The following is a 13,188-nucleotide window of genomic DNA, read 5'->3' as shown; positions in this document are numbered from 1 at the left end:
TCCTGCCAGGGCCCACCCCAGAGCAGGAGCCACAGGTGGAGGCCTACCCCGAGACCCACTGGGGAGTGAATACAGTTCAAGTGCAAAGAAACCATGATGATTCAAAAAGTTTTTAATTCCAAGCCATCTGGAGGCAGTTAAGTTGTGTCAAAGCTGCCAAAACACATCATTCTCAGTAACATTCTTGGAACTTGTTCTCAGCCAGCATCGACAATAACATGACTTCAGAGAAATCAAAATTGGATGAAGGTTATTTATTGTGGACGTAGCACGGGCCCTTCACACAGCGCCAGCGTGGAAAGAGCACTGGGTCAAAGGAACCATAAATAAGGATAATAAATACACACCGTGGAACCTCCAGCCCAGGCAAGGGGAGGTTCACGGTCTTCCGGGAGGGGGAGCAGGACATTAGCAGCAGGAATCTGACTTACTCACAGCTGTCACTCGGTGGGGCTGTGGGACTGGTGGGAGCTTCCCAAACCCCAGCAGGGGAGGTAGCTATGGAATTTCAAGTCCGCTCAAGGAGTGGATGGAAAGGGGGGCCACAGGGAGCAATAATGACAACTTACTTAGGAGCCATTTTTAACGAGCCTCGGCAGGAACAAACAGATGGTGCCAAGGGGCAGCAGCCACAGCCGGGGTAAGGGGGGAGGTGGATGGTGCCAGCCTCCCTTCCTGGGGTCTGCGCACCCCTCCCCTAGAGGCTCCAGGGACCTCACAATGCAATCACTTCAGTAGTAGAGATTAGTCCTAGACTTTATTTTAGAAGACTGGAGAAAGGGAGGGGGGGGGTGTCTATATATGCATATATATATATATGTATATATATATGTATGGATGGATGTATAAAATGGTCATTAATACGTTTGCGAAGAATAACAGGTGATGGAGCCGACAGCTCTAATGCTAAGATTCACACCCATCTCCATTCACTCGGAGGGGAGCGCAGACTTGGACCACACAGGGAAAGAAGGGGCTTCTCCTCTCGGGTACACACGTGTGTGCCGAAGCCCTCTAGACCTTGCGCTTAGAGCTCCAATATTCACAAGAACACGCAATAAATACAACTTTGCAATTCCATGAGAACCAGCAAGGCCCTGGAGTCGAGTGTCCAGTGAGAGCGGACAGCACTCCACCAAGTGCCGTGTGACAACCAGGGAGGCTACACCTCCCCCCGTGGGAGAAGGGACCTGGCGCTGTGACAGAGGCCCTGGGAGGCAGAGCCCACGTCCTGCCCTCTTGGATCCAATAGATGATCCTATTTCTGCCTGGCTGGTAGTGGGGAGGGACTCTTCCCTGGAGTCCTGTGCCCACTCTGGCGCACAGAGATTCTGTCCCACTATGGGACTTGCCTCTGGAGGCCACAGGCACAGGGGCTGGTGGCTGCACTCCTGATTTTGGTACCTCCAGTTATCACCTCTTTCAAAGTGCCATGTGGCCTGCTTCTTCCTGTTCCAGGTGTCCCCTCTTCAGGACCAGTGCAGGGCAGAAGGGCCATCCTAGAGCACAAGGACAGGGAGCTGGAAGCGTGTGCTTGCTTGTTGTGCTGAGTGGGGAAGGTGGCCGCTCACCCTGGCCAGCTGCAGAGGCTTCTGCTCTTGGAATTCCATGGCAGCATCCACACCTGGGCTGACCTCTGCTGACTTGGGGGAGGCGGGGGGAAGGCCCCTACCACCCACTGCATTGTGGCCACTTTTTCAAGGGCAGATAGAGGACTCTAGAAGAGCCAAGAAAATCCACACATCCTCTTCAGTTCTCCAGCCTCTCAGACCAGCTCAGTTATTGGCTAACTGGCCCCAGCAGTTTGAAGGGGATACAAGTTGCAGAGTGTAATTATTTGTCCAGCACATGCCCTGTGCATCCACTGAGGGAGGCCAGGGGCAGGGTGGGGGCAGGAGGAGTCTGAGCTGACCAGGGAGCCCAGGCTGGCTGAAGGCAGTGGTGGGGACTCCTCCCCTCACAAGTGGCCTCTGGCTGAGGCTCTTGGGCTACTTGATGAGTACCCAGATCTGGACTCCATGTCTGGGGAGATCAAATTACACATCAAACTGTTTGGTACTAAACTACCCTACAAATATTCCACAAATGAGTGAGGCAGCCAGAGAACCACTCCAGCGCAAGACTGACAAGTACAAAAGGTGGTCTTCCAGAAGGAGAGGACATGACAGGCCGCAGAGAAGCCCTGTGTCCCAGCTTCTCCCAGGTGCTGCCTCCCAGGCGGGCTTCCCGGGCTGGCGGGCTTCCCCGCGGCCACTGCTCCTCACGCCTCCATGTGCCCTGACGTGGGCTCTGTCCTGAGCCTCTGCTCAGCCACTCAGGGGGTCCTCCCGGTAGTGAATGGCACAGCGCAGTTTCTCCAGCATGATCTCCAGTGATGAGTACTGAGGAAGCTTGATCATGAACATGCAGGTTTCTACGCGGATATACCGAGAATCTGGGGAGCCTGTGAAACAAGCAGTCACAGACCCTCATCAATCTCCCCGGAAGGGGATGAGCCAGCCTGCTGGGCAGGGCACAGAAGCCAGGCCTACGAGCCCCTCCCACCCTGTCTCCCCATGCTCCAAGGCCCATCTGGTCACTGAGGCACAAAATGCAATTCCCAATCCCAAGAAGGAGAGAGTAGCCAATGACTCAGCTTAGAAAACCCCATGTGCCAGCTGGGGATGGAGCTGGGGGGGCTGAAGGGAGCAGGCTGGACTGTTCAGCCTGATTTGTTTTACTAGCCCAGGGCATGGCTTCCCTGCCAGGAATACGACACATACAATTCAGCTCCAATGCCTTTATGGGAGCGACCCAGAGGAAGGAGGGTACCTGCAGCACCATCTGGGGGTGCAATCTTCATGGGATACGGGGGAACATGGGCAGTGTCAGGACCCCCATCTTTGCAGGGACAGGTGAAAGGGATCCGCTCCTGGTTGCAGGCAAACTTGATGAATTTGCAGAGCTCCTCCTGAGCAAACATCTCCAATGCACCCCAGAAAAACTCAATATGCTGGTCTGTCTCCATCAGCCCCACCTGGTACATGGTATGAGCCTGATGGGGGAGACAGTCAGTCACCTTGTGATGTTCAGGCAGGGGGTCCAGAGACAGGGAAAGAGGGGTGGCCAGTCCCAGCTGTGCCTCTTGCTGTGGCCCTAAGGGGGCCACTGCCAACCCCACTTGGTCTTAGTGTTTTCTGCACAATTCAGGAACAGACACCCTGGCTGAGTTACATGCCCAGGCTCGTCTGGCCCCTGGTTCCTACTTTTATAGCTTTGTTCTTGGAGCGACTGAGACGCAGCCCTTCCCTTTTCTCCCCCTTCTCTGACCCTGCCACCTCTCTCCGGGTTATACCCTCAGAAGTCACATGTGCTAGTCTCCCTATGGGCACTAGGGGGCGTCACGGTGCACAGAGCAGGAAGACTCCCCTTCCTGAGTTCCCATGTGGCCTGAGACACTTAACCCTGTCAAATGAGCTACAGAAAGAAATGGCAAATGACTGCAGCATCTCTGCCAAAAAAACCTCTAATGGGGTCCCCAAGAGTCACGACACCAGGCACCGAACTCTGCCAATGCAGGATTTCCCATCTCTGTGGTGCCACAGGTACTCAATGGGATGATCAGTTTAGGTGTAGGGCCTGTATGGGACGACCTCTCTTCCTCTACTCCCTTATTTGGTGACCTCCGCTCCAGCAGGGGATTCTCAGCTCTCTCTCCAGCCCCAGTCTCTTTCCTGACTTCCCACATGGCCAACTGCCTTTTGGACTTGGATGTCCCACAGACACCTCCGACTCAACATGGCCAAAGTAAACCCTGTCATCTTTCTCCCCCAACTCTCTAGCACCCCCTCCTCCCAATCTTCCAGGCTCCTGACCTGTGTCCTCCATGTCCCATGCTCTCCACTCCCACAGCCACCCCTGGGACAGGCCCTCATCTCCTGGGACTGCGAGCTGGTCTCCCCACTCTGAGCCATCCTCCACTCTGCTGTCACTGTTGTTACTAAAGTGCAAGTATGCCCATGTCACTCCTTTGCTCAATAAACTCCATTGGCTCCCAGTGACTCCCAGGATCAAACCAAATCCTTTATTTGGTGTTTAAAACCCTTTACAACACTGCTCCTTCCTGCCATTCTATGAACCAAAGATGACCTTCCACTACTTAGTGACTCTGGACCTTGTCCTTCAGGTGCTAGGAGGCTCTACTCCTGCTCTCTGCCTTCCCTCAGACAAGCCTGCATCTGCTACATGTCCTGTATGTACTTGGTGATATATGTGCTGCCTCCTCCCCTGAGGACAGGACCACTGTCCCTGGCACTTAGCCCAGCACAGGGCACAGTGCTAGGCACAGAGTGAGTACTTAACAAGTGTTTGCTGAAGGCACTGACTGAAGGTGTGAAGGGAGCTAAGGACTCCAGCGCCTGTTTTGGGAGAACAACCCCTAGAGAGGCCACTCTCTCCCTCCTCCCACTCTTGCCTTTGGGCCTTCTACCTTGAGGAACTCCAGGTTGATGTAAGGGAGGCCGCAGGTTCGCAGTTCCATTTCCAAAGGAGTGAGGGTGGTGAGCAGCTGCAGGGGGATGATGGAGCCCAGGCCGGCCCGGACGGCCATCACACAGTCATGGTTTTGTAGCTCGCGCAGCCGCAGGCTCCGGATGGCCATGGCATAGACATCTTTGTTCTCCCAGCTGGTGGCATGCGTGTGATAATGGAGAGAAGGACAAAGCTGAGGATGCCAACCAACTCCACCGTCCCTTTGGAGAGGTCTGCTGGGCTTCGGAGGCCATCCAATTATTCTGCCCTCAGCCTCCCAGGCTCCCCAGGGGCTGAAAGTCATTCGCCTGTTCTGGAAGGCCTTTCCTGCCTTGTTCCAGTGCTGTCACCCTCCCTTTCAAGGATCTTCCTCCTGCTACCTGATCTTATCTCCAGCCCTACCTTTCATGCTGATTGCCCAGCTTAACAACGTTTCCTCATTTCACCCCCAGACTCTCCATACATGGTCCTGACCCCCCACCAGCCTGGGGCTTGGGATTCCAAAGGGGGCTCTGGCAGTGGGCAAAAGCCCAAATGGGAAAACAGGGGCCTCACCCAACTGGTATGTGCCTTCCTCGGGAGCACAGTTCCACCTCTTCACCCGTCATGGTCAGATAGGTAAACTTGCAGCATGGCTTGTTGGGAGAGTCAGGGCTCTCGGTGGCCAGATGTTGGGAGGCAATCTCGGCACAAAGGGCCTCCAGTTCTGTCTCATCATTAATCTAGGGTGGGAGAACATGGCCCACAGGAGACTCCCGAGTTAACATGAAACTTCCCCTCTGACCCAGTCCCACCGTTTCTGTTATCATCCCAAGAAAAGAATGCTGCCATCAGAGGCCAAGGCAAGCCCTGTGCCATGGGATTTCCATCCTCCACAAAAAAACAGCTTATGGACTAGATGTGGCTTCTCTGATATGGCTGGTGAGAGGGAGGAGGCACTTTGAGATGCAGTTAACTGCATTCACTCAAAGCCAGCTTCTCTCAGAGAACTTGGCTAGAGACTAGCCTTGTTTCTGCCTCCTCCAGGAACCCTCATTAGAGCAAGGAGGGACATGAGAAGACAGAGTAAGGCAAGATGCTTAGAACAGGGGATGTCAGGGCTGGGAGGGGCCTTAGAACAGATGTCAGGGCTAGGAGGGACCTTAGAACAGAGAAGATCAGGGCTGGGAGAGGCCTTAGAACATCTATGTTAGAACTAGAAGAACTTCAGAGCTGATCTAGTCCAACATCCTCATTTTACAGAGAATGAAACAGAGACCTAGAGAGAACAGAGCCTTCCCCATCTCTGCTGCTGCTTCCAAGATGAATAATGCAGCTATCTCCAGTCTGCATCACCATCCCAACCAGAAGAGGAGCAAGATGGGAGAAGCCAGACTTGTTCTTTGGTTCCCCCTCAGTAACTGAACAAAGGTCTGGTGGAACTCTTGGCAAGGAGTTTGTGAACTTCTGACCAGTTTTCTGTTACCTACATTTTAACAGAAAGGGTTTCCTTTGTCATTCCAGTATTTTATTTCACACAAAAGCCCGATTGTGAGAAGGGATCTCTCAGCTTGGCAGACTGCTGCCCCCTAAAGGGGACCAGGGAACAAAGGTGAAGAATCTCCAGGTCATAAAGAGGTTGTGGATCTGTCAGAACTCTGCACTGCCCAAGGCAAGCTGTCCTTCTCTAAAGACTCAAGTTTTTCAGGTTCCTGTGCTCTCCCAGGGTGTCAAAGGGGATGATCAAGAGTCGGCACTCCATAAACAGTAAAGGGAGATGTGGATGTAGTAAGTGGGCTCTGTGCCATCAGCAGTGTGGACAAAAAGGCCATTTCCATGGAGCTGCAACATGAGCTTTTGGCCAGCAAGGGGAGAGCCACTTGCCTCCATGTTTAAGGGTGACCCAGTGGAATCAGCTACTGACCTGCATTTATCTACCATCGTAGCAGGAAAGAGCTGAGACCCATGCTGCAGGCAGGGGCTGCAAGACAGGATGGAGAAGCCTCTCTTGTCTGGGCTGGCTTGGTGAACAGACAGGGCATCAGTAGAGTGTTTGGGCATGTGTTATGTCAGGGCATGAGAAGACAGGGAATGATTTACCACTGAGGAAGGTGCTGGTTTTCTTACATCACACTTGAGGTAGGGCTGGGGACAGGACCCAAGTTGCGGGGGCCAGTCACTGGGAGGGTGACTTCTCTGTGGTCCCACTGGCAGCTGTACCCTCAGGTCATGGACACGAAGGGGCAAAAAGAATCCTCTGTCATTACTTACATTTTCAAACTTTTTGACATAATTGTAGGTGAGTACATCTGCTTCCTGGAGATCCACATCGGGATCTAGGGGCTCCCCCACCAATGTCTTCCAGAAGGAAGGTAAGAGGTCCAAGGGCAGAGGCACATCAGCGCGGATGGCAATTCCCAACAACTGTCCAAAGAAATGAAGCAGCTGCTCTTCTCCATAGGTGATAGGACTAGGAGTCAGGATATATTTGCCCTGGAAGACAAACCCAGAAGTGGCTGAGATACAGACCAGTTTGATCACTGTCCCAGGATTTGACACTGGGGAAGACAGGCTTGGGGAATGAGACCACAGGGTCAAAGGACCTCTAGTCTGCATCCAATCCAATCCTCTCATTTTACAGGTAAGGAAACTGAGTCTCAGAGAAGTTAAATGCCTCTACCCAAGGTCACACAGGTGGTAAGGAGCAAAACGGGCATGTGAACCCAGGTCCTGGGGCTCCAAATGCAGGCAGAGCTCCTTTTCCACCACACTGTCTCTTATCACAAAGGTCACTTGGTACTTTACCTCTCTTGGAATATCATACCTTATTTTTGTTGACAGCAGAACTGGGGCACAGCAAGAGGAGGGATAAGGAGGAGCTCTGGAGCTCTTTACACACCTGCCATAAAAAATGGCGGAAGGAACCACCTGGAAGACACATACCAAGAAGCTTCAGCCCCAGCAGAGCCCGCAGTCTCCCCTCCTGAGCTGATCTACCTTTTCTCTAAGGAGACCCTCAGGGAACATTTCTGAGAGTCTGGCTCCTGCCTTCAGGAAGGGGCAGCAATTTGAGGTCTACCAGGCTAGAGGAGGGTGGCATGGGCAGTCCTACTGACCCTTAGGAAGCTGACTCCTTCCTTTCTTTCCAAAGCTTACAGTCTACAGAGGCCCAGCTGACAGCCACCATGAGCAATCTGAGCCTTGTTAGGCAGCAAAAGCTCTCCCAATGGAGGCAGGAAACCCTAGGGAGCAGCCCGCCATGAAGGCTGATTCAGCTCACGGTCAGAGCCACAGTGAAGCCTTTCCTGGGACAGCCGGGACCACAGGGGCTCGCTGCCCTGCATCTCTGCAGATTTTGAGACACAAGGGATTCTTACTGATCCACCTTGGACCCAAATACATGGTGCTGTAGCTTCAGGGGACCCATCCAAGAGCCTGTCCCCTAGGATTATTTGGAGGCCTCTGGTAGCAACCACTTGCTAATGCTGAGATCTAATGAAGAGGCTCTGTCCTACTGGACATCGATAAGTGGAGGGGCAATGCTAAGCTTTCCGTTCAGCCTTCTCCCTCACTCTCGGGTCCTTCCCTGCATTCTCCTTTGCTCCTTAAGGCACCTGCCCTTAATTCCTAGTACAGAGAGGAAAATGTGGGCTCATCTATACTTAAGGGGCTCTCTTCTTTTTTGCCATCTATCATGAATCTGCCAGGATGATGGCCAGAAAGTCAGGGACTGCTGCCACTGTGAACCAATTCTCCAGTTTTAGCAGACAGCTAAAGTGAGGCAAGTGTCCCTTCAACTCAGGGCTCCTCCCTAGGAGGGGCAACAAGATGCCCTGAAAGTCTGTTGGTGGGGCTTGTTTCTGCCTAGTGCTCTGGAGCTAGTCCACCAGAGTTTCTTCAGAACTTGCTTTGAGAAGAATGTCAGCTCTTCAGATGACCTGGGGCATGCAACCTGGCGCTCCTCACCAGGTCCTACTTTAATCTTTTCAAAGAGAACCCAAGGGTCCCTGAAGGAGCGCTAAGATGATCAGTAGCTTTTTGTTTTTTTTTAATAATGGATGGCTCTCAGGGAGAGGCACAGGGGGAAACTGAGGCAATATAAAAAGGATAACAATCATATCTAGCATTTAGATGGCACTTGTAGGTTTGCAAAGGCTTTGACAAATATCTCATCTGATCCTCCCCAAAAACCCTGAGAGGTAGGAGCTATTATTATTCAATTTTACAGATGAGGAAACTGAGGCAGACAGCTTGTCCATAGTTAGTAAGTGTCTGGGGCAGAATTTGAACTCAGGCTTTCCTGACTCCAGGCCCAATGCTCCATCTGCTTTGCCACCTAGCAATCAATAAAAATCAATATTAAAAAAGGAATAGAGGTCTGTTTTTAAGAAAAGAGGTAAGCAAAGAAAACCCCCACAGGCAGTACATGCTCACACATGGCTCATCACACGCCCTCTGGTATGGTGGGCTAAAAAGAAACTTCTGGGAGAAGAAAAAACATGGCTGTAGGCTCCTAACTCCAACCTCCTCAAGGGCTTCGGCTGAGCAGCCTGCCAAGCGAGCTTCTCTGGGATAAGCACTACTCACTGGTCCCGTGGACTTCCTCTCCTGTAAAGCGGATGTTGAATGCATAGGTGGGGTCTCCTCCACTGGCCAGTTTGACACAGAGCTGGGATGATGGGACAGAGGCCAGTTGCCTGGCAGCCTGACAGAAGTAGGAGTTTTCTGAAGAGCGAATCTCACCTATGTAGAGAGAAGGGCATTTGTTTCACTAGGGTGGGCAGGCCAGAACCCTTGGGGGAATAGGGATGGAGGCTGTCTTTCTCCAGAGGAGATGATGCCTCACCCTACCTCCCACAATTTCCAGGGGGTCCAGGGTGATTTCCGGGGCAGCATGGTCTGCTGTTCTCTGCACGGTAGCATTGAGCACTCGATTCATCACGGTTACTTTTGTGTCGTAAAAGATGAGCCCTATGTAAGGGAAGCAGAAGATACGAGGTCAGAGGCCCTCACCATTTCCTGTGCCATCACATGCTACACAAACACTTCCCTACCTGTCAGGGCTGGGGCCTATCTACCTGCTCAGTCTCTCCTTTTTTTTGTGATTATGTCTTGCTCTCTGACCCACTCACAAGCCCAATCCCATGACAGACTTGAATGGGAGCTTCCATCTGTTCTCTTTTCCTAGCCGGGGACAGTTTGTTCCTCCTCACACAATCTTATCTCTACTCCCCTCACTAGCTCCTGTGACCCACCAATACTGGTCCTAGACTTGGTTTGGACACCTGCTCAGCTCAGCACCCCTAAGCTCAAGTGACCCACCAGCACAAGGCCTACAGATATGCATAATCACACCAAGTCTGGGCCCTTCTCTGGTCACAAGGCTATAGAAATGCAAGTTTTTAGCTTGAGAACAGGACTAGTCCAAGGGGCATTTCTGTGTGAGAACTGAGGTTGAGGAGGTGATAGTTGTTGGGGAATGCTTCCCCCAACGACCTTGGTGACCTCTTGGGGACCTTTCTAGCCCAAATTCCACAGCTCTGACAGGAAGATAACATGTGTCTTGTTGATGGCTGCTGGCCTTCTTCAGCCTAAGCCTCCAGAAGCCCCATGCCCCAGGAATCTCTGACCTTTGGCCTCTTGCAGCAAGGCAGCGATGCTATTGGAGAACACGTCAGTCTGTCGCAGCTCCACCAGGGGCAAGAAGAATGTCTCCAGGGTGGTATTCAGGGACTGGAGCAGAGCAAAGCGCAGACGTAAGCTTTCGATGGGAACATCTGAGGTAGCGATAACAAAGGGAGTTAGGACACAAGCAGGCAGCCCAAGGACTGCTGCTATTTCACACTCTCTTGAGGCTGGAGTAACATCTGGAGTCATGTCTGGGGGAGGAAGGAGTATACTCAGGGGAAAGGATGCTGCTGCTGGCACAGACAGGACCCCTTTGGGCCCTGGCTTCTTATCCCAAGGGGATGAGCCTGGGGCTGCCCCCTCACCATTCCACTGGGTGAGGATCAAATAAAATAGCCTGTGCTCTAGTCAAGCATTTACACTTTAATCTGTTTAGGGATTTCCAAGCTTTGGTTTTCCAATTCTTTCCTCTCCTTGCCTTTCCTCACAGGTCCACTGGGAGATGGCTTTTCTAACTGGCAGGATCCCTGGCCCATCTTTCTCAGTAGAGACCTGGGCTCTCTGGTCTTGCCCACTCTAAGTTCCCAGAGCAGTGGACACTGGGTACCACAAGCACAGAGGCAGTCCTCCTGAGCAGGCTGGCCAGGGGCACGTACTCAGGAGACAGGCGACTCTGGGGTCAGCAGCATCTGCAGGGTCTAGGTACACTTCGTGAGGGTGAAGCCGTGCAGGGGTAATGGCAAGATGACGACAGAGACGGTTGATGTACTGGACGAGTGCCACATCCATCTCTAGGGTCCACTTCCTGGATGCTTTCTGTGCATGTCTGGCATCAATGCAGGCACATCTAAAAACAACAACATTAGAAACCATGGACTGAGATTTAGGTGTAGATGACTCCCATGTTTAAAGATGAACTTTGTGAAATTCAGAGAACTTCCATCCCTGGAACCAGGGGCAAGATGCTCTGCACACAACACAGGGTTGTGGGCTTCCCAGGAGGCCCTCCCTTTCCAGAGAATTAAGTCTAGCCACAGTCTACTGGCCTCAGAGCCTGAGCATGATATCAAACACAGGACATAAAGTACTGGAAGAAGAGAAGGCACCTAACTGTTGTCCCTGTAGCCAGGCATCAGGCGCCTGGAGAGCGAGCGCCTCTTGGGCCAGGCTTATCTGGTAGGACATATGGCCTCACTCTAGGGATTGACAGCCAGTTATCTAGGAAACAGGGGAGACTAGAGAAGGGAAGAGGAAAAGGAAGATGATGAAAGAGAATTCACCTACTGAGCTAAAAGATAAAGGCCAACAGGACCTAGAAGGAAAGCCAAGATGAAGGGTGACTGTGTGAAGCTAACCCAGACAAGAGACAGAGGCAGGGGTGTGCTGATGCACTGAGGCAATGACTGGATGATAAGAGCCTAATCTGGAGAATAAGCCCCCAAACCCACCTCTGAGACTGACCTTGGGAAACTGATAACTAGATGACCCTGGGGGAGGAGGGTCATGGGGATAAAAGAAGAGTCAATGTGGGCTCTAACGGCCATTTGGGGCCCAAACGATGGTGCTGCTGCCTTTGTGCTCCTCGTGTCCCCTCAGGTACAGCTACTCTGCTGGACTGCAGGGACTCAGTGATTGTCAGTGTGCTTGGGCTCTCTGTGGGAGGGGATGGAAAGGGGCTAACATGGATCAGTGAATGCCTTGCTGACTAGGGAGAGAGAATCTCTGAGCACTTCACACAATGCCTGGCACACAGCAGGCGCTTAATCAATGTTTATCCTATCAAAGGGACCATGAGAAACCTTTCAAAAGTCAAAGGAGGTTCAGTTTAAATGCCACAAGAGCCTTCACAGGTTATGATTTCCTGTAAGTAATTCACTTGGGATGCAATATGGAATCTGAAAAAATGTCATCCAAGTTAAACAGCTCAGTTATATGAAAACTGGTCCAGGAAAGCCAGGAGGGAGCCACCTACCTTTCAAAATGAAGGTCATAGCCACAGGATAAAATAGCCCTCCAGACACTGCGAATGTCTTGTTTGGCTCGATCAACCACAAATTTGTGAAATCCTTCCAGGGTCAGATACTTTTCCTCAGGGACTGGGGAGAAGCAGAGAGTCCTTAAGCCAAGCATCAGAGGTCCTCCGCACTCCACTCCCCACCCCTACCTCTTGCCCCTCCCTCCCTTCCATTATCACCTCCCACTCCTCCTTTGTAAGAACACTGCTTCACTCAAGCTTGATGTGGTTCCTGAACACACGGTCATTTCCCACCTCCACATTCCTGGGCAGGAGGCTCCCCTTGACTGGGAATCTTTGCAAGAAGCCCAGATGACAGTTTGTCTAGAATGTTCTATGGGGAATTCCTGTCCAGGTACAGGTTAGATTCAATGGCTTCTCTCTCTGAGATTCTGGGGAGGGCCCTTGCTCCCTCTCTGCCCATCTCTCAAACACCCCCTCCTTCATCAAGCCTGCCCTAAGTCTCCCATCTCTAAATCCCTAATGATCCTGATGACCCATCTCCCACAGCACTGACCACACACAGAGAGGGACTAGAAGCTGCTATTTCACTGGCAAAAGGAACTCCAGAATGAGGAGACTCTGTCCCTCAGTGCTGAATGGCACCTTTGCAGACACTCAGGGCCTGGAGCACCCAGAGGTTCCGAGGGAGGACTTTCCCTCATCTTCCTGGCTCCAAGGCTAGCTCTTGATTCTTTCCCCATTCCACCTTGACTTACTGTAGGATTATAGGTAATCTAAGTCCTTGTCTTCTCTCCTCTTAGGTCATAAGAACATGGACAGCAGGGGACTGGAGGGTTTCCTGGCTCTTTCCAGCTTGTAGCCACAGTAAACCTATGCCCACACTCTCCTTTATCTCCTCCCCATAACTCCAGGTTTGAGATGACTCAAGGTTTACTAAGACTTTCCCCCCAATTCTGGGTGCACTCAGAAGCTTTTAGGACTCCCCAATCACTGCCCACCGTTGAAAAGAGACAGCAGTTCTACTGTCCAATTTTCCCAGTTTCTTCTTTCCTCTTCATATTTATTTCTCCCTGAGGAGCCATGCTTGAACTCTC

The 13,188-nt window shown here is 52.0% G+C and overlaps 1 protein-coding gene across 11 annotated transcripts in view; it reads right to left on the bottom strand.

Moving 5' to 3' along the window:
• Nucleotides 1–94: 94 nt before the first annotated feature.
• The window catches only part of HECTD4 (HECT domain E3 ubiquitin protein ligase 4), a 204,681-nt gene continuing 191,587 nt past the window's right edge, over nt 95–13,188 (bottom strand). For 8 of the 11 annotated variants that reach the window (XM_072600404.1, XM_072600405.1, XM_072600407.1 and 5 more), the window contains 11 exons: nt 12,089–12,212; nt 10,773–10,963; nt 10,119–10,265; nt 9,340–9,459; nt 9,076–9,231; nt 7,313–7,416; nt 6,760–6,981; nt 5,065–5,231; nt 4,469–4,664; nt 2,812–3,034; nt 95–2,443 (listed from right to left, as the gene is read on the bottom strand). In XM_072600404.1, coding sequence (XP_072456505.1) covers nt 2,307–2,443; nt 2,812–3,034; nt 4,469–4,664; nt 5,065–5,231; nt 6,760–6,981; nt 7,313–7,416; nt 9,076–9,231; nt 9,340–9,459; nt 10,119–10,265; nt 10,773–10,963; nt 12,089–12,212 — 1,787 coding nt within the window. In that variant the 3' untranslated portion in view covers nt 95–2,306. Of the gene's footprint in view, nt 2,444–2,811; nt 3,035–4,468; nt 4,665–5,064; nt 5,232–6,412; nt 6,470–6,759; nt 6,982–7,312; nt 7,417–9,075; nt 9,232–9,339; nt 9,460–10,118; nt 10,266–10,772; nt 10,964–12,088; nt 12,213–13,188 lie in introns of those variants that run through there. The other 3 variants (XM_072600410.1, XM_072600411.1, XM_072600412.1) reach the window with 3 other exon arrangements.

Source organism: Notamacropus eugenii, chromosome 4, assembly GCF_028372415.1.
Source record: "Notamacropus eugenii isolate mMacEug1 chromosome 4, mMacEug1.pri_v2, whole genome shotgun sequence".
In the NCBI taxonomy this organism is placed as follows: Eukaryota; Metazoa; Chordata; class Mammalia; order Diprotodontia; family Macropodidae; genus Notamacropus; species Notamacropus eugenii.
This window is presented reverse-complemented; position numbering and strand designations above follow the sequence as displayed.